This window comes from Harmonia axyridis, chromosome 5 (assembly GCF_914767665.1).
Source record: "Harmonia axyridis chromosome 5, icHarAxyr1.1, whole genome shotgun sequence".
In the NCBI taxonomy this organism is placed as follows: Eukaryota; Metazoa; Arthropoda; class Insecta; order Coleoptera; family Coccinellidae; genus Harmonia; species Harmonia axyridis.
In genome coordinates, this window is record NC_059505.1 from 14,356,845 (window position 1) to 14,381,933 (window position 25,089).

General features: G+C 33.4%; 2 protein-coding genes across 2 annotated transcripts in view; one reads left to right on the plus strand and one right to left on the minus strand.

The window, feature by feature from the left end:
• LOC123680563 (elongation of very long chain fatty acids protein AAEL008004-like) overlaps positions 1-24,881 on the minus strand; it is a 66,932-nt gene extending 42,051 nt beyond the window's left edge. The window contains exon 1 of the mRNA XM_045618523.1: positions 24,644-24,881. The gene's annotated coding sequence lies outside the window, so the exon portion shown is untranslated. The remainder of the gene's footprint in view (positions 1-24,643) is intronic.
• On the plus strand, positions 19,444-21,084 carry LOC123680264 (jerky protein homolog-like). Its single transcript, XM_045618067.1, has one exon. It carries the CDS (start codon positions 19,444-19,446, stop codon positions 21,082-21,084), a length of 1,641 nt encoding a protein of 546 aa, XP_045474023.1.
• Positions 24,882-25,089: the final 208 nt, after the last annotated feature.

The following is a 25,089-nucleotide window of genomic DNA, read 5'->3' on the forward strand; positions in this document are numbered from 1 at the left end:
AAGGATTTTTGTTGCACCCTGTGCCATCCCCATCAACCCTCTAAATTTTTTGAATAGGGAAATTGAGTCATGTGGTACTTTTTTGGAAAGATCTTTGTATCTTCTTTAAAGGCGTGCAGAAATTATCAAGAAAAAAATTTTTTTTTGGAAAATTAGTTAGTTCAAAGAAATTTTCAGTATGTGCACTTTGTCATGGCCCATTCACTTTGAGACGATGGTACCTGATGAAATTTGTCACTGAATGAAAGTCAACCATTATATATTTGTTCATGAACAACTTTCAACCCCCTCACTCCATTAAAGAGTTCGTAGGGGTTGAAAGTTTTGCATGAACAAAACTGTAATGGTCGACTTTAATTCGGTGACAAATTTCATCAGGTATCATCGTCTTAAAAAGTGAATGAGTAATGACAAAGTGCACATACTGAAAACCTCTTCGAACTAACTAAATTTTCAAAAAAAAAAATCTTTTTCTTGAAAATTTCTGCACGCCTGTAAAGAAGATAAAAAGACCTTGCCGAAAAAGTACCACATGACCCACTTTTCCCATTCAAAAAATTTAGAGGGTTGATGGAGATGGCACAGGGTGCAACAAAAATCTTTCAAAAATGCATAAAAATTTGGTAAAAGTGAAACAAAAATTGACCAATTTCGGGATTTTTTTACCAAATATTTTTCTTCTGAGAAAAAGAATTTGTTCCATAATTTTGACGATAATGTATAACCAATATATCATTCATTTCTTCCTTTTACGTTTACCTCTTTTGAAGTTTATCGTCGTTGTGTGTTTTCTTCTATCATGGAACTGTTTATTTCGGTCAAACAATCCATATAATGACCGGTTATGTTCTATGCTGTTTCGTCTAAGTCCGTGGTAATTAACATAGCTTCTTGTCGAACTGTCCCTGTTCACTCTCCTTTCTTGCACAACCGGAATTCCTAATATAGTAACTTTGTTATCTGTTATATCTACCTGCTTTTAGAATTACGGAAATGCATTCTTTATGTATATTTTTTTTAGAGATTTTCAACGACATATGATCAATGAATGTTTTGATTCACCATGTACTCTTGTATATTATTTAAGTCATGTCCTCCTAATACGAAAAATCAATATTTTTTTCATCATCCGTTTGATATATCTCACCACCTGTTGACATTTATACAGATATCAAAGTAGTTGTCATTCATGGATATCGGAAAGGTTCAATATTTGTACCATTTTTTTCCCAATTAATTATTTTTTAACTTGGAATATGTGAGTTCCATATCTTAACTTCTTTTAAGTTATCCTTCTAGATAAACACTTTGAATTAAAGGGTGTTTTTTTAGAGCTATAGAACTTCAAATTGCAATAAAACACCGATAGATTATTCGATTGACATGAATTTTATTTATCCGCAAGATAATCTTGTGGCATTACATTTTAAATATGATTTCTGGCATATGACCGCAACGGCTGGCTCGGATGTAGTCCAATCTGGACGTCCAATTTTCGATGACTTTTTCCAACATTTGTAGCCGTATATCGGCAATAACACGGCGAATGTTGTCTTCCAAATGGTCAAGGGTTTGTGGCTTATCCGCATTGACCAATGACTTTACATAGCCCCACAGAAAGTAGTCTAGCGGTGTTAAATCACAAGATCTTGGAGGCCAATTCGCAGGTCCAAAACTTGAAATTAGGTGGTCACCAAACGTGTCTTTCAATAAATCGAATGTGGTACGAACTGTGTGACATGTTGCGCCGTCTTGTTGGAACCACAGCTCCTGGACATCATGTTTGTTCAATTCAGGAATGAAAAAGTTAGTAATCATGGCTCTATACCGATCACCATTGACTGTAACGTTCTGGCCATCATCGTTTTTGAAGAAGTACGGACCAATGATTCCACCAGTCCATAAAGCGCACCAAACAGTCAAGTTTTTCTGGATGTAACGGTGTTTCGACATACACTTGCGGATTAGCTTCACTCCAAATATGGCAGTTTCAGTGCGCTTCATCGCTTAACAAAATATAATGGACGTAGTGCGCGATACGTATTCCGCACAGAACCATTATTCTCGAAATAAAATTGCACTATTTGCAAGCGTTGTTCAGGCATGAGTCTATTCATGATGAATTGCCAAACCTAACTGAGAATAAATCACTTGACAGCTGTTGAACCGGTCGCCATCTTGAACAGTAATGCCAAGTTATATACCTCGAAAAAAAACACCCTATATTTCAAACACATCGAAGATTCATGAATAAATTCCCGTTGATTCAGAAGTATACTTTGTTATACTTGTAAAATTGTTTTCAATTTGAATAATTTATACATTCAAAATATTCGTGTGGAATTATTCCAAGATTGTTTACAATTCGTACCTCACTTTCCGAAGCCCAGATGATGATAATAAATTTATCGTAATTGCTGAAAACCGTATTATTTTTTTTTTGTCTCCTATTGACCTCCAACCCATGAAAAACTGAATTAGCATTTATTTTTATTAATCATTGATATGGAATTATTTTGATAGTTTGAAATTACGTCTCTTTCAGCTTCTATATCCAAATCAACATCACTTACAATAACATATGATCGGTATTTATAATTTTTTTTTTGTTCCAGGTATTCTTCAAGGTGTTTGACAAAATCTTCTGCTCTCGTGGTGAAGGTCTGTGCATCGAAGTGACCATAGTTGTGACCTTCCCAAATGTGATTTCAGCCTCTATTGCCCTGCAGTAATCTTTATGTATAAATATACATAATTATATAAATATGTGGTTGAATTCAATTTGCTCTTAACAAAAACAACAACGTCATCATTCCTATTATAACTAACTTCGTTGTTTGTATACCTATCAGGTGTGTGAATAAGTCTTTCCCGTTTTTTGTAAGAGATGGCGCCACCAATACTGTGCGAGTATTTAATGGTTACATATGTCATAATCAAAGCTTATTCATCTGTCAACAATTCCACACTAACACATTAGTTGAAATTTTTTCGCATCATAAATTTTTGAAATCGTGAAAATGTCGAAATTTGAGCCGAGTCGACGTCATTTGCGGGAAGTTTCACTTTATTGGTTCAATTTGAAGAAATCTGCTGCCGAGGCGCATCGGTTGCTTCAGGAAGCTTATGGAGAAGGTTGTGTCGATGATTCAAGTGTTCGCGGATGGTTTCGACGCTTCAAAAGTGGCGATTTCGACGTGGAAGACAAGGAGCGTTCCGGGCGGCCGCAAATCTTTGAAGATCAAGAATTGGCGACTTTGCTTGATGAAGATTCGTGTCAAACGCAAGAAGAACTTGTTGAAGCATTGGGAGTTGACCGAACAACCATTTCCAAGCGTTTGAAAGCCATGGGAATGATCCAAAAGCAAGGAAATTGGGTGCCGTACGAACTGAAGCTGAGAGACGTCGAACGGCGTTTTTTCACTTGCGAACAGCTGCTTCAGCGACATAAAAGAAAGGGTTTTCTGCATCGTATCGTGACTGGCGATGAAAACTGGATCCGTTACGATAATCCGAAGCGAAGAAAATCATGGGGACTACCCGGCTATGCATCATCATCGACGGCCAAGCCAAATATTCATGGCGCCAAGCTCATGCTCTGTATATGGTGGGACCAGCTAGGTGTGGTTTACTATGAGCTTCTGAAACCGAATGAAAGGATCACAGGCGAGGTCTATCGACGACAATTGATGCGTTTGAGCCGCGCACTGCGAGAAAAACGGCCACAATACTCCGACAGGCACGACAAAGTTATTTTGCAACATGACAATGCTCGCCCACATGTTGCACAGCCGGTGAAAACATACTTAGAAACGCTCAAATGGGAAGTCCTACCCCACCCGCCGTATAGTCCAGACATTGCTCCGTCTGATTACCATCTCTTCAGATCGATGACGCATGGCCTGGCTGACCAGCACTTCCATTCCTACGAGGAAGCCAAAAAATGGGTGGATGACTGGATAGAGGCCAAACCGGTCGAATTTTTTCGCAACGGGATTCGTATGTTGCCAGAAAGATGGGGAAAAGTTGTAGCTAGCGATGGCCAATACTTTCAATAATTAATTTGTAACCATTTTTTCACAATAAAGGCTCAAAATTTGAAAAAAAACGGGAAAGACTTATTCACACACCTGATATTATTTAATAATCGATAACTTCTACAATAAAACACAACGAAGGTTTCCGATAGGTCCAAATCTGACTAAGAAAAACATCAAGTTCATGAAAATTCTCCTAATGCTTCTTATATTTAGAGAAAGAATTAGGAAAGCACTATCATCAAGGAATTTATACGCGAATTGCAGCCTTGCATACCACACACAGAACCGAATTTTGGTATGTATATAACATAATGCGATTAATAAATCAAATATTCTTTCCCTTACTGTAGGAAATGCTGGTTTTATGGTCTCCCCGGATTGGCCTTCTTTGTTAGTATTCGTATGGTTAATTTTCTTCGGTACTGTGTGGGATTTTCAAGTTTCATTTGAATCTCCTGTTTCCTTATTGCCTACCCACTTCCTCGATGATGAATGTTGCATATGCACTTTTCTCTTCATGTTAATCCCAGCTGGATTTCCTATAGTTTTTCGAAGTGTATGATTTTCTTTTGATAAATAATTGATTCCTTCACTATATGAATGGTTCAAGAGATTTTATTTAGTTTTCTCGAAATATTCTTAAAACTTTCTGCTCGCGAAGAAGACACCGAAATGTCCATACATCGCCGTTCTCAACTTGTTGGCATTTGTCCTACGTAGCAAATTTTTTGTAAAGATCTTGGCTCACGTACTCATAAAATGCAGCTCGTTCAAGAATTAGAGCCAAATGACCATCGTCACATTTTTGCTGATAGGACCCTTCTGAAACCGTTCGAAGATGAGCATTTTTACCGAAGAATTTTGTTAAGTTACGAATCTCATTTCTGATTTCTCGTAGCCGCGGCAGATGCTGGAGATCATATTTAAAAAAATTAAGGAAATTCATTCCAACAATATGTCTGTACACCAAAATTCGCAAGCTTCAAAAAAAAACATCCATTATAAAAGCAAAGTATAGGATTTTTATGAACCGATTCCTCTAATTTTCAATAACGTCCAAAACATTTAAAAATCACAATTTACAGCAGATTAATTTTAATATGTATTCAATTAAATAATATCGCAATAATATACATGTAGCTTCACAGGGTGGGCCAAATTGGATACTTTGGAAGGGGAAGTCTTATTTCTATACTAGTTAGTCGAAAAGTGTTGTTGGTGTCTGAGGGCGGATTTTTATGAAAAATTCATTAACGAAAATCGCAACTCCATAGCTATCATCGTTACATTTACATAGTTACTGAGTGTTTTTCGAAAATATTCATTTTCAAATTATTGCTGTAACTTTTTTTGTGTGAAAAATTTTATGTGGAAACATTCAATTGCCAGCTATATTTTTTAAATAGTTATTTTGAACTTCATCGAAATATGTAGAAATTAGGTGATGTCCCATTTGAGAATAAATTTCGTTGCTATCTCATAAAATATCAGTTTGCAGAAAATTCAATTAACGGTATCGAATTGTACGTAAAAAATTGCCCAAGAATATTTTTACAGAAATGAAAAATTTTCAACAGAAGAAAAGTTACAGCAATATTTTGAAAATGAAAATTTTCGAAAAACACCCAGTAACTATGCTACGGGGATATCTATGGAGTAGTGATTTTCGCCGATGTTTTCTGATGAAAATTTTCCCCCAAATACCGATATCAGTGTTCTCCTAGCCAGTATAGAAATAAGACTTCCCCATTTGTCCATTTGGGCACTCTACATGGATCTCTTTTTGAACAACATCCCCCGAAATTTACTCTCAATAGCTGTTATTCGAGATACGAAAGATGAGGTAGGTATATTCAATTACCCACAAGCAATAAACAGACCGGTTCACAAAAAATATAAATCGATCTTTATTGGTCTCGCCCTTTTGGAACCTTGTCACAATTTATGAAGTCAAGATTTCTCTTATGAAAAAGTACCTTGTTAATTGTCGACCAAGCCTAATACTGGTTCGAATTGAGAACTGCCAGTTACCTTACATCTTGTTATTCAAATGACCTACGACCTTTTATCTGAAAAGAAGTGGGTATGCTCATCATAATTAATGGATTCCTTATATCCTGTTGACTCATAAAAATTTTATAAAAACTTGTTATTGAAAACTCCTATTAGTTTCTTCTTCTAATAAAAAACTTTTGGAATTCCCAGTGGAATTATTGTGAGTTATTTCGAAAGACCAAGTAGGAAGATAGGCTGGTAAAGTAAAGGGAATGGACTATCCAAACTTTTGAAAAAACACCATTATATGGTATACAGAAGGTTGAGAAATCACTACTATAACCAGCGCTGAAATGCGATGAAAAATATCAGTTTCTGGATATGAGGATGGTGGTTGAAATGTGCCCTTATAAGATGGGAGATATGGTATGATTTCCGAAAAAATGGTGAAATAATGATCTACTAGATTTTTGAAAATAGACAAATTATTTTGATGATATTCGATATGATTATTGAGACGCTCCACCTTGGTCAGTTCAAAAAAAATATTGAAAATTCAAGGCCAGACTCAAAAAATTAAATTTACGCGTTAGGTAACAAATATCAATTGTTATATGTATAAAAATCAACTAGAAATTGAGCCAAGAACCTTTTTTATTCAGACTAGCTAAAAGTATCCTCAAGTGTTTTTCGATGAAATATTTTCATTAATGCAATATTAACACAAAATTTGGAAAACCTAAAAAAAGTGTCAGTCATTTCATTATCTCAATTGAGTTATAATTACGCAGAATCAGATTGAAACCTACAAAATTATAGAAAAACATGTATATTATATAGCAATAAAATTGAATTAAAACTAATATGCGTAATGAAATCCATAAAAATATTGATTTCATTAAGTGAATGTAAAAAACAATATACTCTTGGTATGCCATGAATATCGTTTGTTAATATTTTCCGCTATTACCTAATTTTTCCTGGAATTTTTTTTATTTTCACTAATATATATTTATTATATTTAATTGAGATTATTATTTTTCAATTGACACGTTAATTAAATGAAAGCACGGTCTTGAAATAATAATAGTCATGTTATGTTGATATTATCGAATTCATAGTATGTCATAATTTTACTTTTTTTTTCGAAAATCACCCTGTATCTCTGAAACGATGAAACCATCATCTTATGGAGATATTTAAACCCCTAATTCCTTTCAGTTTGAGGTCCTCTGAACCATAATTTCACCAGTTATCCTGTAACTGTCTACATTGGAGAAAGAAGGTTTTCAGACTTTCAATGCTCGTTATTCTTTTTGCAGAGTTTTGTGATGATGGCTCAACATAGAAAATTCAAGAAGAATATTCAAATGAAATTATCCAATTTTTAACCTTAAAACCGATGGAATTCAAATTTTTGATGTTTATATCTTCTTCTTCATACTTCAAATCAGGCATAACTGCCTGTCTCTTCTTCATCACTATGCCTCATTCTCAAATTTTGGGCGTTTATAGAAAATACCAATTTCAAGATTTGAGCATAATTTTAAGCTGATCCCATAATCAGAACCATAGAAAATTCTTGAAGAAAGAGGGAACAGAAAATACCAAATATTTCCGTAATTACATACGATTGAGTTCATGCTAGACGCGTATGTAAAATCTTTTCAAAAATTTTGTGTTTTATCAGAAACATAGATAATTCAAGAAGTATATCGAAAAATTTTCGCCAATAGTTTCTTTTCTTCTTCTTCCTCTTAATTTAGGTTGTAGGTCTATAGGTTTCAATTCAGTATTTTGTGAGATTGATGTCCAAAAATAATAATCTTTTGGGAGTTCTTCCTGGAGGTCGTCGAGTCTGTAGTCGTCCATCCCATACTATTCTTGCTACTGTGCTTACATCCATTCTGTTTACGTGTGGTAATTCCGTTCTAGTCGCAGTTTTCGTCCTCAACTAACCTCGTCCTCGATCTCACATTGCTTCCTTATGTCAGTGCTTCGCTTCATATCTCTCAGGGTGTAGCCTGTTTTAGTTCAAAGATTTTTTTTGTTCTTTAGTTATCTGCTCGAGTTTCTATGGCGTATTTTAGCACATGTTCCATGCAGGTCTTATAAATATTGATTTTATTCAGTTATTCATGCTTATTTATTTCACTTCTCTCAGGGTATCACCTATTCTGTTGTACAATTTCCACAATAGATCCAGGTACTCGTTTCATTTTCAGATCATGGACAACATCCTTAAGTGTTATTTCGAAAGTTTTGGTGAGATCGTTGGAATACATGAATGCTGGCTTGTCATACTCTATGGCTTTTTATATGATCTGTCCGACTACAACATATAGCGTCTACGGTTGAGTTGTTTTTCCTGAATCCTTGTTCTTCCGGCAATATGGTCAAGTATTCAATTGGTTTCTGCATTTTCGAGAGCAATTTCTTAATTGAGCTTAACATTGTCTCAATTTTTTTTTGCGGATTCACCGTTGCTCTTCTTGAACACTACTATTTATGGTTATACACTTCTTTCATTCCTCGGGTACCTATCCACTTTGTCTTCAGTTATTTTGTAATACATACCGTTTCTGATTTCCGTACCGATATCTCAATATCTCTATGATTTTTTTGCCAATAACCATTGGATTTAATTATTTTCATCAATGGTTAATAAAACTCCACCTGAATCACGGTATCCACTAAATTATATTCTATATATGATTGCAAGAACCTTAATAATTTTCGCCTCTAACTCGTAGTCCATTTTTCTCAGCTTAATAGAGGAAATGAAAATCAAAACTTACTCGTTTTCAGTTTCTACCAATTCATTTTGTAATGCTAATCATATCCTTCTACGATGATATTGTTATTTATGAAATGTTAATCGTTGAGCGTTTCTGAAGAATCGAATTGAATATAATTCTGAAAATTGGCATGAGATTTTTTTGGCAAGTGTACTTCATCGTTATGCTATTTCCCCTTACACCGGAAGTTGAGTATCTCTTTGATTTGAAGTGGAACATCCTTCAAAAATTGGATAACATAATGAATTTCACATCTTTTTTGCCGAAAAGATTTTCTGACTTGATTTGGTGTTTCAAAAAGAATAGATATACAGTTTTGTGATCTGTGTAAATTACGAATGAATTACTAGCACTCACATGATAATGAAAGGAAAAAAAAGAGAAGGATTCACATGCAGTTTCTGAATATTTTTATGAAATATGGCACGAAGATCTACCGGGTGTAACAGGATCATGGTACACCCCCCGTAGCTCCGTTAGTTTTAAAGATAATAGATTGAAATTTGGTATATCCCATATACATAATAAGGGACACTTTTTGATCTATAATTGATTTTTTTCACTTCCGATTCCGCCGGAAGTGATACCAACATTAAATTTTTAAATGGAACACCCTGTATATTATTACATTTCCGAAATCTGCATAATTTTTTGAATGCAATGATATCACATACGTGACATTTCAAATTTTATAATTTAATTTTCAGTTTTCCATTTAAGTGTACCATGATAGTAAATTGCGTTTTTTATGAGCAAATAAAGTTTATCGTAATCGTTTTTGGGGTAAAACTTAATTTTTTCAAATGAAACCTTATTGGTACCGTAGTACTATTAATAAGGAATTTATCCATGCCTGGTGATAAAATGTGCGATCAATACAATCAAAATTACAGCTTAAAGAAAATAAGAAAACACAACTTTTTTGTTCTACTACTAATAAATATATAAATAAATAAATAAGTTTATTGAAGCAGAAAAAATATAACAAAAAACAGTTTCCGAAAAACAATTAATTCGTAAGGTATACGCATCAATAAACAAATTACAACCCCCAAAAGTATATAATTGTTCGTGGGGGTATAATATAAAAACCATAAACTCCAAAAAACAACTACCAATGAGTTCAGATAAAACAAATATAATATAAGTACAACAAAACAGATACTCTAAACAAAGTTATTACTAATATAAACAGCTATGCGAGTTCATAAGTGCATTGAAGTTAATGGACAGCTTATCGGACGATTGTTGTAATGTTTTGTGTTAATTTTTTGTATTTCAAAGCCAAGCCACCTTAGTAATTTTTTAGTATTGAAGTAGAACAACATAATTGTATTTTCTTTTAGCTGTAATTTTGATTGTAATGACCGCACATTTAATTGCCAGGTATCGATAAATTCCTTATTAATAGTACTAATAAATGGTACTACCGTACCAATATGGTTCCATTGGAAAAAATTAAGTTTTACCCCAAAAACGATTACGAGGAACTTTATTTGCTATATGGGATATCCCAAATTTCAATCTATTACCTTTGAAACTAACGGAGAGGGTGTATCAAGATCCTGTTACACCCGGTACAATAAATAGGTACAGCAGTGAGACTCTCAGGTCGAAAATTCGAAAAGTGAATTTTTAAAGCAAAATATCAAGGAAATAAGTTTTAAAAATAGATTTTACAGAAACGTCAATTAATCTTGAATTGATTGAAATTAAAAACAGATATAGGTCCTGAATAAAAAATCTCCTAACAAAAGTCCAAGTAGGTACTTATAGTACCTATCCGAATTCTAAAATTTTGAATCTATTATAATCAGTGTTATGCTCATAATGAGGATTTTCTACGAAGAACCATGAACCTCTGGCCCAGACGACCTTGGTTTCAAGTCCACCGTGATATTTTTTCTTTCATTCTGTCGACCGCTTTTTTGACCATTTGAAATTTTCGAGGACGAATTAATAAACTATTACAGTTTTTTTTGTCAAAAATTTCCAAAATTATAGCCATTCAAACGCTGTACTCACTTCGCCGCTGCTGAAAAAACATCAATAGCATGACCTCCCTCATAACTGCTTCATTTGCATGTTTGAATTAGAAACAGAGAGAGGTTTTTTCAACAAAAAAAAAATTGTGCAGAAATATTCAAAAAAATGTGAGTCCTCGTCACCACCATTTTTTTCATAATAATCGCATTAATTCATGAATCGTTGAGTGTTTACCGAAGTTATGGCACATTTCTGAAATTGTCATCAAATAAGCTATCTACTGATGCAATAATATACTGGGTGTACTATTTTAAATAAGAAAGTAGAAGTATGGTTCCGGTATAGCTGGAATTGTGGAGATCTGAAAATATTTTAGAGAGGAAGATCACTGTCCCGACCCCAACATGTAAATTTTCAGCACAAATTTATGATTAGTTCTGCATAAACTTAGTCTTTCGCGATGAATCACCCTGTATAATATCACACCAAGTAGTACAAAGTTGTTGAATAAATAAAACACCAAAACAAATACATACACACCAGTAAAATATTATACGCTAGAAGAATGATTACCTATCACACCACAAAATACAAAGGGCGGTAGCGGGTAGGGCATGCAAAGTTTCAGTATTGCTGCGAAAACTAATTGGGATTACACACTTATGTTCTGCTGTAAACTGGCATTCACCTGTAAGTAGTTTCGAACGTAAAATCGTAGGAATTTTCCATATGTTGAATGCGTAAACATCGGCTTCCAAATAATTCGAAAGCGAAGGTAGTATTGTGAAATACATAATGATTTTATCCCTCTTTTAATGAGGATAATAGAGAATTTTGTTTTTATTGGTTGGGGTACCATGTGTTGTTTATTATACAAGTGGCTCAGTAAAGGCGATTTGGAAATTTTTATTGCAGGGAATGTTGACGAACGCAGCGGAGCGAAACAAGCTCAATGTTATTGTTTTTAAGAATCAATCATGAAATATGAAAAGGTGCCAGCAAACTGGGCCGAATTGTTGCCACTCAAATAGAGGCGTCTGAAACTATCACTTCATTATTTCACCCTACCGACGACCCTTAGAACACGAAAAATATTATCAAGGCAAAAACGAAATGACGAAATTGAAACAATGTATCGACACGATGGTACTGTATATAATATTTCTCTATTTCAGTACCGTAATGAGTTCATTACAGTACTAAAAACAGTGCTGTAATGAACTACTTATAGTATTGTTTTCAGTTATATTTTTCGTTTTGTAGTTGTCTACACTGACTTCCAATCCTATCAAATTTCAACTCACGTTAATTTTCAATATAATATAATTTGGATATAGTGAAATGATTTGCAACATTATTCGCAATTTCTCTTGAATCTGGTGGTGTTAAATCGATTTCGTCAGACATAATTCACGAATTTAATGCGTAATTATAAATTATTTCAAAATTCGAAACGTTCGATTCAAATTCAATTCCGTAATCTGTAAATTTTCTTAACAGTCACACCAACCACCAGAATTCAATACAAAAATCACTAGGATGTAGGAGAAAATATCGTCCAATACTCGTTGCAGAAGACAAGTCCAACACTCATTTCGCTTTCGTGTTGGAATAGGACCCCATTCTGCAACGTGTTTTAGAATATACTATTCTGAATAATTTTTTTTAATATTTATTCCAGAGTACTAACAGTACCTGACTTTAACTGTAACTGATGTCCACCAAGAGTTTATTGCATAACGCGATGTCACACGGGCTAGTTCAAGTTCCTAATGGAAATCATTTGTTATTCCATAATTTGTTTCAATGGCTTAAATACTTCATTAGATAGTATGAAAAAAATAATCATAGTATAAAATTGTGGAGTTTTATTAATTTGATTCAGTTGGAATTTTCCTCCATTAAAATAATTATTGCAGATCGTTGGGGTTAGGTCTCTCAAACAATTCTGGTCTATACCTCGAGGCCAAACCTGGGCAAATCCCACTCTTGCAAATTTTTTGCACATTTCCCATTAGATCGAAAATGAATCGAGTTCACTGTGCTGAACAACTCTGAAAGCTAGCGCTCAAATATCAATAGAATATATCCTTCTTGTGAGAACTGGTTTGAGAATTAATCTCCAGACTTTTGCGCATAATATTTTTATTATTAAAGTATTTTTCCATTTGAGGAAGTGAAATATTACCAACGGCGTTTTTTAAGATGTCAGTTGTTACCTCATTTGTCTTAAAGTAAAACTTACAATTATAATAATTAATGAAGAGTCGTTACCTTGAAAGACGATAATCATAATTGAAATATCTAATTTTATGGGATTCAAAAAGTACAGGTTTATTTTTCATCAGGTAGTGAAGCAAAAAACCATTTTCATTATTTCAACGTTCAATGTTTCAACGAGAGAGAAAAACACAGTTATTTTTACACAATGATTAATTTCCTCACCTCACAGAGAAATAAGGGAGAATTAATATTTCAAGAAATCGTAATTCTTAAATTTTTGAGCGAAGATTATTGTAATCAGAATTATACCATTATACTATACGTTGTTGATATCATGATGTAATTGACATATAGGTTATTTTCTTTTTCTAGAAGTTCTGTGAAGGTCACAACGATAAGTTAGATGAGTGGATATTTTTTGAATTGATTTTAGGATATACCACGCATGCCATTTTTCCTTTTAACCGTTACAGAATGCAGTCTGAATAACACTTATCGAGTATTTGATCTGCTTGTACAGTATTGCCTTCCCATACAAAAAATAGTGTTTTATCAATACCGAGACTCCATATCCTAAACAACAACACATCTAGCGTCACAACCTTTAATATCTCGATCCAGTGTCTGTGTTCCAAAATTTTGACAAGCTTTTTGAAAAAATGGGTACTAATGAAAAAAAAAGTGTCATCTGTGCGCCAGGCCCAAAACTTCGGGTACTGTCCTTTTAAAACTAATATTGGTTTAGTGTGATCTATCGTTCTTTAGGAATTTTCTCAAAGACTTGAATTGTATGACTATTAGATGCTAGGATATTACTCGTTTTTCTGTTTATTATAGATTACTGTAGTTGTAGATCATTTACTATATTATCATTAAATTTATGATTATTGGTTGCTTAAAAGCTATTTGGTTGATATATTTACCTCGGAACTTTTGGCTCTACTAGGATATTTTTGGTTCGTTTCACATAGGTAACATAGGTTTAAGGTTTGAAAAAGATAATGATATAATAATTTCTATATTCATAGCAAAATGCCTCCCTCAAGAAGAAGAAATTTATAATTTAATGAAATCATAATATTATATTGATCAGAGGTACAATCAACCAAAAGATAGAATTAGATTCTTGAAATTTGTTATTTTAATTTTAAATGATGGTTTGCATATCCATTTCACAGAAGAGTAAGAAAGAAGATCTATGACCCAATTTGATGGTATTGCTACCTCTGTTAATATTACTTTCGTTTCAAATTCTTATGTTTTCAATTACAGGTTAGTGGGATGAATATAGAGGAAAGTCGCTTTATTTTGGATAGTTGCCTAATTTTGGATACTGCATAATCTCAATATCCGTTTACAATTTCCTTTGATTGAATACACAGAACGAAGCACCCCTAACATAAAATGATCCCGTGTGAAGCACATACTACTACTATTCAATACTAGGTGGCATAATAATATTATGTGTTTATTTGTAACAACGAGTTTTTTGTTTCACCTCGAATAAACAGTTATAAAAAGGTAAGTACTTAGCGTAGGATAGTGTAAGTTTACGAGGATATATAAGAATAGTGGTAGAATAAGCCTGTGTATTTGAAATAAGAATTACTCTTATGGACATTTTGATTTTAATCACCTAACCTAGAGTCCAGTGGTTGCCTAATTTTGGATAGGAGATGCTTCCTAAAATTGGATATCCAAAATTAGGATTTTCTTATAGAAAGACTGTAGAAAAGAATCCCTTAAAAAAAGGAAAGTCGCCAAAACTATAATCCTTTGGAAAAACTAAAAGCAAGACGATTGTTAAAACTAAAAAGATGAAGAAGAGTCAAAAGGTTGAAGAAGAAAGTGAATCCTCACAAAATCTTGTTTATGACGATGACTCAGACGTGTATTTTCTGCACTGGAAACTTTTCTGAGGATCAACATGGAAAAGGCTGGATACAGTGCTCAGTTTGTTTCCGAAGGGCACACGAAGACTGTGCTGGTAGTGAGAAAACGTTCTCGGAAAAATAGGTTCCTAATTTTGGATAGGGTATCCAATTTTGGGAACCCTTTTTTTTCATTTGAAAAAGTGCTATATTTTACTTTGGTCCATTTATTATGTTCTTTTGAGTTGATATAAATATTTTTGTGAGCGTATACTGTTTTAATTGAGTTGATAACATATTTAAGGCACAAAAAAAATAATAAAATATCTCTTTTTCACACAAAAGAAGTTTTATAAAAAAAGCTATCCAAAATTAGGCGACCTTCCTCTACAAATTAAGTTTATTAATTTTTTGGAGAAAAATACACTGGATGAGGAAAAATTGTATTGAAAAATACAAAAATTCTGAACCGTTCGCCTGTCTTCGTGTAAATTTTTGTTAATCCTTTCATCAGCCATTTACTCAATTAGAACAAAAAATCTTCAGGGACTCCCGTTCTTTTTTTTTCGAAATAATGAGATATCAGAAAGCAAATTTGTTTTGTTCTCGAGATTTATTTATTTATTTATTTAATATATACAATGTTCTACAGGTTTAAACCCAACTACAGAACAAGGAACATATGAAAAATAAAGTATACACTAATATTACATATTCTGAGAAAAAAAAACGATAACAAATGCTCAGTCAGTCAAAATAATGTGATCTGGTATTTAAAATGGAACAATTAAAAATATCCAAGTGAGAACTTATAGTATTACAGGCATCACACAAATTATAAAGAGGTGAATACTTCAATGTATTCGTTCGAGGTGTCGGCATATAAAATGTATTTCTAACTCTAGAGGCTGGTCTTGGAATAGCAAAATTTAGTTTTTCGAGAATGCAAGGAGATACAGAGTGTCCTATCAAAAAATCAAGTCGAAAAACTTAATATCTTTGAAATGGATGACATTTTTGGAAGAATGATAACTCGATACTTTTTGACAAATCTACGGTTTAAAAAACTGCGTTCAAAAATATATGGTGTCCCATTTAAAAACACTCAAATCTTGGAAAGAATCCAAGATATAGCGAAATATTTGAAACGCTCATTTTTCAGAAACACCCTCTAATTGTAACACGAAAAAGATTCAAGTTATCTTTAATCAACTTTCTCATATCTTATTATTTCAAAGAAAGAGATCGGAGTCCTTGAAATTTTTTTCTTTAAGTCGTATAGTTCTCGAGATTCTTTCAGTGAGCATTGAATTTGGGATACACTGTACTAACGGAAAGATTAGATAATTTTCTGGAATCTTCTTCTTGAATTTTTCGTTGGTTCTGATGAGTGGTGACGCAATCAATCTGATATTTCATATGAAGTTTAAAATGGATATGAACCAACTAAATGCTATATTTCATTTGGATTGAATCTGTAGTTTTGAATTTATCAGGAGAAGAATATTCCGAACGGTCATACTCACGGAAACCTTAGTCGAATTTCGCCCATCAAAAAACATAACTGTGACATTCGAAATCCAAACTCACCCTGAAAATCTCAAGATTTTAGGTTTTTTCTAAGAATTTTCGTGTATGCTTATGGCCGAATAGACATAATCGAATTTGAGATCGGAAGTGTCATCGGTTAGTCTAACCTTATCGTTTGAGGCCATTCCTGGCTCAAAATTCGATAATTACAGACATTATCACGAATAGATACAGCGATCTGTCCAATGAACAAGCGCTCAAAAATTGTCGTAGCTGCTTGTGGGTAGAAATCCTTTTGCTTTCTCTTTGAATGTTCAATGCTGCTCAACTTTTGTGATTAATTTGATCTCCTCGAGCTCGAGATAACCTCTAATTTATTTTAGACTTCAAGGAATTGTTTCCAGCTTTAGAACACAATAGTTTTCCTTAATTGAAATCTCGTTTTCAATGTCCATTTATTCTGGTTTGTTATTTCTGTTGGTACAGTTCGCGCTTTGAGTTAACTTCGAATATACAAGGTGGTCCAATGAAAACTCAACACTTCGATTTTTCGACTTTGAAATGACAATGTGAAAAATCGCTCAGACCCGTCAATTTCTGATTCCAAGGGAAACAAGTTTTCCGTTTATTTCATCCCCTCAACACAAACCCCATAACAGGGGCGAGCACAACCCTTTGATTTTGAATAGGGTTGAGGGAAGTTGCAATACTTCATTTGAAAGTCTTATTCAAGTACTTACTATCTAATCCTGAAATTTCGCTTAAAAATGTTCATCAATAAAGAAATGACAGGTAAAATAGTGGGAGAGTTCATCTACTAAATACCTTTGAAATGTGTCGGATACGAATAATATTCTCGAGATGATTTCCACATTGCCTCTTTCACTTTTTTGGTTGGTAATTCATTATCGATGGTTTTTTTGTAGCGAAATTTTAGGGTCAGATAGTACTTGATACGATATTCAAAAATAGTTATCGCAACACCCTTTATCTCTATTCAAAATCAATGGGTTCAATCAGGGATTTGAAGTCAAGGGGATGAAAAAAGCAGAAAAGTTGTTTCCACTCGAATCAGAAATTGTAGGAGTCTGAACATTTTTCCAGATTTTCATTCTAAAGATGGAAAATCATCGAGGTGTTAAGTTTTCGTTGGGCCATCTTGTATAAGCATATATTTTCTTTTGAGATACCTAATACCTAATAATTTGAGATACCTAATACGAAAAATGATTAACTTCAAACAAAAAAGCATATATCGATGAATCTCAGGTTTAGCAGAGGAAATGTGAACAGGGCATCATTCATTTCAACGTATATTACGAGAGCACAACAAAAACTTTGTCTTCCCATAATGATTGGTTTGTGTATTTGTTTGCAGAATAAGGCTTCATCTACTTCCAAACAAAATATTATGCATCCTTCCTTTTCACCAAAAGAGTTTTAAAAAAGGATGAAGTAATAAATGTTACAGTTTTCGTTATATTGGTTAACAGTTAGCAACCTATCCTTGAAAAAAAAATTCAAATTGATTGGCCAGCTTGGAAACTACCATGAAATTTATAAATTCAACAAGTGGTCAATGGTTTCTTCTACACCACACTCACATAATGGGCTTTCAATAGAATGCTATTTGAAGATGCTACTATTGCAAATACCATCACTAGTTCTAAGTCGATTAAAAGTAAACCAAATTTTCCTAGGAAGATACCATGATCACTCCTAAGTCGATTTGAAGTACACCAAATTTTCCTAGGAAGATTGAAACCTGCAACTTTCTCTGGAGAATCAATGATTAGACTTTTGTTGAAGACATCACTAGAACTCCATTCCGAACGCCAAATTTCCTTGTCACTTTCATTAAATTGAAGGAAAGTAGTATTCCATAAGGGTTTACGTGACCTTAATCTAGCAGTTCTAGTATCTGGGTGGTAATATACAACAAGAGAAGATTTTTTGACTGCAACTTGTCTACGAATATAAGACGGAACTATATGTGATAGCACAAGTAACCAATGTAAAGGTGTAGATGTAATAGTTCCACTGATAATTCCTATAGAAACGATAAGCTGAGCATCAATTTTATGAACATAAGCACTACTAAATCAAACAGAACAACAGTATTTATCAGCAGAAAAAAACAAGGTCAAAGCTTTCGTACGTAGAGTGAAGGTATCAGCACCCCATGAAGAACCAGCTAATTTTTGAAGACGATTATTCCTCTACTTTAATTTCATACGTGAATTTACCAAGTGGACCTTGTAATTCAAAGAAGAATCAAGTTCAACTCCAAGATATTTAGGAGTATAATTATGATTCAAGATGGAATTATTCGAAGTTACTTTTAATTTTTTTTATTTTTCTGATTATTCAAATAGAAACGTTGCTTGTATCTATGTTTTCTGTATTACAAATTTGACAGATAATAGATAAATCCGTGACAGGAGAGTTCCGAATACCAACATATAATACTTAAATGTAATCATAAAATCTGTGAGAATCTGAGATATTCCCGCACGATTCTATTCTACAAGGTATGGCGGAATAAACGGATTTGCCACAGAATTAGATAAAATAAATTTCAGCCCCCTAGAACTCAATTAACTTCATAACTGCTCCATTTCTGATATTCCTTTCGAGGTTAGATCAAATGTTGATTTGATTTTAAGCAAGAGTCATCCATAAACAAATCCCGATGAAATTGAAATACATACATGAAGAAATATTTAAAGTACAGTAGAACTCCAATTATCCGAACTCCGACTATCCGAATCGCCGATTATCCGAATCACAAAAAAGCCGCGAAGCCAGTGTTTGCGCGTCAAGTCTTGACTTGACTTGTCTTAACAAGTTAAGACAAGTTCCGGCACATTGCAGTCACGGCGCACCTGTCATTGTTTGTTTTGATTAGCCAGTGTGCTATTGACCTTGCTCGAGGACGCTACTCTTTCGCTACGGCTTACTTTTGTTTGTGCGTGTACAATACTGTATTGTTTTTATACCATGGCTTCGAAAAGAAAACGTGTTGTGCTATCGTTAGCGGACAAACTGAAAATTATAGAGCAACTCGATAAAGGTGTAACGGGTAAGAAGTTGTCTGAGATTTATGGTGTTGGACAAGCAACAATTTCTGACATTAAAAACAGTAAGTCAACACTTTTAAACTTTGTTTCGGTGCTTGAAAATGGAGATGGAAGTTCCTCCAGGAAAACAATGAAGACAGCAACCAACAAAAATTTGGAAGATGCTGTGTTTAAATGGTTTTTGCAGCAACGTTCTATGGGAAATCCGATTTCAGGTCCAATCCTTTGTGAAAAAGCCAAAATCTTAGCGGAAAAGCTTGGTTATTCATCTTTTAAGGCTAGTAACGGCTGGCTAAGGAATTTTAAATTCAGGCATGGTGTACGCGAGTTAGATTTGGCTGGTGAGAAGCTTTCAGCAGACTCTGCAGCAGCTGAAAATTTTATTGAAAAATTTAAAACTGCATCAGAATCCTATGATCCAGAGTTTGTTTATAATGCCGATGAAACTGGCCTTGTTTGGAAAGCATTACCAAAAACCACTTTGGCTTCTAAAAGGGAATCTAGTGCCCCTGGACATAAGGTCAGTAAAGAACGTGTTACAGTGCTTAACTGTGCCAACTCCACTGGAAATCATAAACTGCCACTTTTTTTGATAGGAAAATCAAGAAATCCAAGAGCATTTAAAAACGTAAAAATACTTCCACTCTTCTACAAAAGTCAACCCAAGGCCTGGATGACTGCAGCTTTGTTTACCGAATGGTATGATGAAGTGTTTATTCCTGAAGTGAAAAAGCACCAAAAATCGGTGGGAAAAGAAGGCAGTAAGGTGCTTTTAATTGTTGATAACGCACCCACTCATCCTACAGCAGAACTGTTGGAAAGAGAGAATGGGCAGTTTAAAACGACGTTTTTGCCTCCCAATGTTACAAGTTTGCTGCAACCCATGGACCAGTCTGTTATTGAAACAATGAAGCGCCATTACAGAAGGCAACTGCTGAGAAAACTGCTGATCGAAGGTGCTGAAGATGAAGAATTGGTTTTGGCAAATCATAGCAAAATAAATTTAAAGGACTGCTGTTACATTGTAGCGGAAGCTTGGAGTTTGGTTACGCCAGTGACGCTAAGACGTGCGTGGAATAAACTGAAAGGCCTACCGTCTGAGAAGAACAAAAAAAAAGAATCTGAAGAATATGAGAAACAAGAATATGGAGAGGATGATGATGATGAAGATGCGTTGTCACTAGAGGAAATAAGAAAAATGATTGTTAAAATTCCTGGCTGTACAGAAGTAAGTGCTGAAGATGTAGGAGAGTGGATGGCTTGTGACACGTCTGACCCTGGTTTTCAAATTCTCAATGACGATGAAATTGTTGTAAGTGTGAGAGAAGATGTTGAAGTGGAAGTGGAAGAAGAACTTTCTGCTGATGTTGAAGTAGACGCTGGACCATCAGCTAGTGAAGCATTTGCCGGTCTCGAGACTGCTTTGAAGTGGATGGAGCGTCAGCCCGAGTGTGACCACTTGCAACTGCTCACCGTCAAGCGAATGCGTGACCTGGCTGCCCGAAAACGGTTGAAGACCGCAAAACAGCTTACATTGACGGAGATGTTTAAAAAACAATGATTTTTATTTCTAAACTTGTACATAAGTACATTTTATTTATATTTAAAACATGTGAAAATTTCATGTTTCTTTCATTTAATTCAATAATAAAAAAATAGTGCAATATCAAAACGTAGCTTTTATTCTCTCCAATGGCAATTTTTTTAAAAAAAATCCGATTATCCGAATATTTGATTATCCGAATGGGCCCCGGTCCCCATTACTTCGGATAATTGGAGTTCTACTGTAGTTACGTTCCGTTGAAGGCTTATAATATTCGAATTCAGGAAAATGTGCCGGCACATATTTGGTTTCTGTTATGAATATTACATAACTCCCAATTCTTTTCAATTGATCCTTGATTGTAAAAGTGAATTTCATTTCTCAGTTATTTGAAAGCATTAGTAACGCACTATATTTTATAATAACATCATTATGTCACAGCATAACGAGTATAAAATAATCCAATTAAATAACTGGCTATTTTGAAAACCACCAGAATAAAAGACGAATCTTTCCAAATGATCATTATTGAAAGTTTCTTCGAGTGTCAGCATATAAAATAATGAGTTAGAATAATCTTCAATTCGTTATGCCTTGTCCTGATTCTTAACTGCTCAAATAGTATGTCCAACATTTGGCATTCAACCGTAAAAGATATGTTACACATTTCCTCATTATTTTATTCTGAAATTGAAAATTCTATCCACTTATTAATTATCATTATGCAAAATAAAATTGACATATTGGTACGATGCAATCATACTTCTAATATAATTCGTAGTTATCCAATACAAATATTTGTAGGTGTCTATACTCATTTGAGTGAATTACTTCGTATGTGTTTTCTTCATTAATTTATAATTGTTATGATATCAATAACAAAAAGATTTCACCGCCCACAAAATCTCCTTATCATTCTCTAGAATAAATTGCAAGGAACTATCATACTCCGTGCATATGAAAATGTTGGAGTGATTTTAGATCCCAGGTTTTTTCTGATATAATAAGATAATTTTCCATTTTATGGTTGTTAACTTCCAGAATCGTTCAAGTGAAATTTTGGATTTTTACAGTTAATGTTATCCAATAATCCAATAAAATACGTTGTCTAATTTCTGATGTTATCACTAATCACTTTTCTCAGAGACCTTATTTATTTTGACACAATTTGAATGACTCTGAATCTTTATATTATGAAGCATTAAATATGAAAACAGATAATAAGTTCAAGAAAAACTTGAAAAACTAAATAAGGTACTTTCAGCAATGTTTACTTTTCATAAGGATTATAGTGATTCTCACTTCAGGATTTGAAGTGAGGCAATTTTGGGATAATTAAACAAATGTGATGAATGAAGCAGATGAATATACCGCATGATTCATTTCGAAACACGATTATTCATTAAAAATCTTCTAAAATTTCGTGAGTTCAATGAACCAATTCTCGAACCATGTTCTTTTGAAAAGTATGGTACTTTTTTCCATGCTGCCAAACTTTTCAAGAATAGTAAGTGAAACATGAATACAACAATTTTTTCTAAAACCTTACTCAATTACCGACTGTAATATGCTGATGATGAACATAAGTTTGAAAACAATCGATGAATAAACATCTTTTCAAATTGCAAGAGCAGCTTATTTGAAAATGAAACCATGTTATTTCACATTGAATTCAAATTGTGTCAGTTTGGAAATTAGGTTGATGAATATCACTAGATATTAAGACAACGACTCTCAATAAAATGTCTCCTTTTTGATTACAAAGAATAAGAAGAGAAAAGTAAGTGCCATTTAAATTAAAGGAAGAACCTGTATGATGATAAATTCTTTCATAGAAGCCTTGGTTACTCCAAATTTGGCGTTCTTTATGACTGGAAAGTGCGTTGAGTTTATAATAATAATTTGTTTTTCGCCACATTCAAATCTCGAATTGACTAAGCAGAAAATATTTTCTGAATATGAATCTATAAGGAGAACATATAAATTCAACACTATGGTTCTTCTTTTCGAAACGAATGTTATTTTCAAAGAAGAATACCTATATCATTTGAAAAGTTACAGAATTAGAGTATTTTTTCATTGTATTGTAGTAGCAGTAGAGCTGTAGTATGGAAGTAGATTTTAACATCACATCACCAATGAACGTCTTCAATATCATATCTCATGTTTTTTGAGAAATATTCGAATTCAATAGCTACCTAGAAGGATAAACTTTCTACCACTGTTTTCAAGAAATAGTAGAATTTATCAAATCGATACCTGAATTTTCTCAAATTTTGTAACGTGAGTTATATAATTTCCTAAAAAAATGAATGATAATTTTTGAATGATTTCAAAAGGATATTCCTGATCAGAAAATTCTAAACTCCGTTTTTAATGACCAGCTGAAAAGTTATTTCGGTACTACCTACAAAAATTCTAGTGGCTGATAACTTTCTGATCCTTCAAATGCTTTCTTTAAACCGAAATGCTATAGTTTTTCAAAAAAGTTTTAATTAATTTGAGAAAGTCCTTACAAACTAACAAACATGTGATGAACTTTCAGGTCACTAAAAATTTCGAATAAAATCTGAAATTTTTTCTAAGAAATTTCACAAATTAGCAACAATTGAGGTTGGTATCTTTCTGATGACAGAAATACACAAACCGCTTATTCCTACACATTAGTGGCATATCTCAAATCCCCAATTACGGAGTTTAAATTTCATATAATGGGTATTAACGAAGACAATAAAAAACAGTCATCGTAAAAATTTCCCATTCAAATTTCGAAAGAAATAAGTTATAAAAACTCCATTCAAAAATTGTTCAGAGATCTTGAATACTGTATCATAAATTCATGCGTTCGTTGCATCTGTCACAATTAAATTCAAGGAGAACAAAACAACATTCCGGAAATTTTTAGATTGTCTTTAGCAACGCATTTCTTTCTGATGATCAGAACACTTCATCGATCGAAACAACCTCGTTAAAACGAAACAATACTACACTTATCGGTGTTTAAAATAATATTATTGCTAAGTAATCCACATTATCACTATATCTGCAATTTGATTTTCATTTCCAGATAGGAAATGAAAGTATTCATGGCAAAGATGGGATTACCTATTATTGTTGTTGTGTTAGAAGAATTCATGTGATATTCAATCAAGAATATATATGTATATCGCAAATCATTTTAAATTTCAATTCGAATATCGATTGTTGGAAGACCAAGTTAATGACTTCAAGAGTTAATCAATAAATTTTCAGTTTATTATTATCGAAATCCAATATAGAGTGGGCGTGGAACCAAGTTGTAAATTTCAATTCAATCCATCTTTCCAATTAAAGAAATATTCATTTTAATGATGATTTCCGATTCAGACGGTGTCAAACTATGAATATTGTTGATTTTATTCCCTGACAGTATCAAAATAGAGGCGAACTCATAAATTTCACTTTTTGCGAAATACATATTTAGTTCTTCATCAAATATTTTCGATTCATATCGCACTGTGTACAAATGAACATATGTTCTGATCGATGAGATAAAAAAAATCAGAATAAGTGAAATTATGAAAAAAAGTGTACTTACCGGAGTTCAAATAGATATCACAGCCACAAAAATGATCAGGATCCGATAGATAGTAAAACAGGAACCACAAAAACGGTCATCTAATTAGGACACTTCGATACCCTTCGATTATTTCTTAGTCAACAGGTGCCGTACCGCTTTACAGATTTTAGATGGTGGTATCACCTAGCCTTATCGAATCGATGTTTGAATCTCGACCGCGCTGGAATTGCATATAGATATATAGGTGCCCCCTCTTTTATTGAATGATACCTGCACGTGGTAATGATCTTTTACCTAGCCAAACATTCTGTTGTGTTTTTCACGAAAAATATTTTTAAAGTATTATTTCTCTCACAATTTTATCAAAATTTTTCAATTATTATTTCGAAAATAAAACCTATTAAATTGCGACCAGTTACAATTTTCAATCCCCCCCTCTCTGAAAATTCAACATTTTTCGTTTT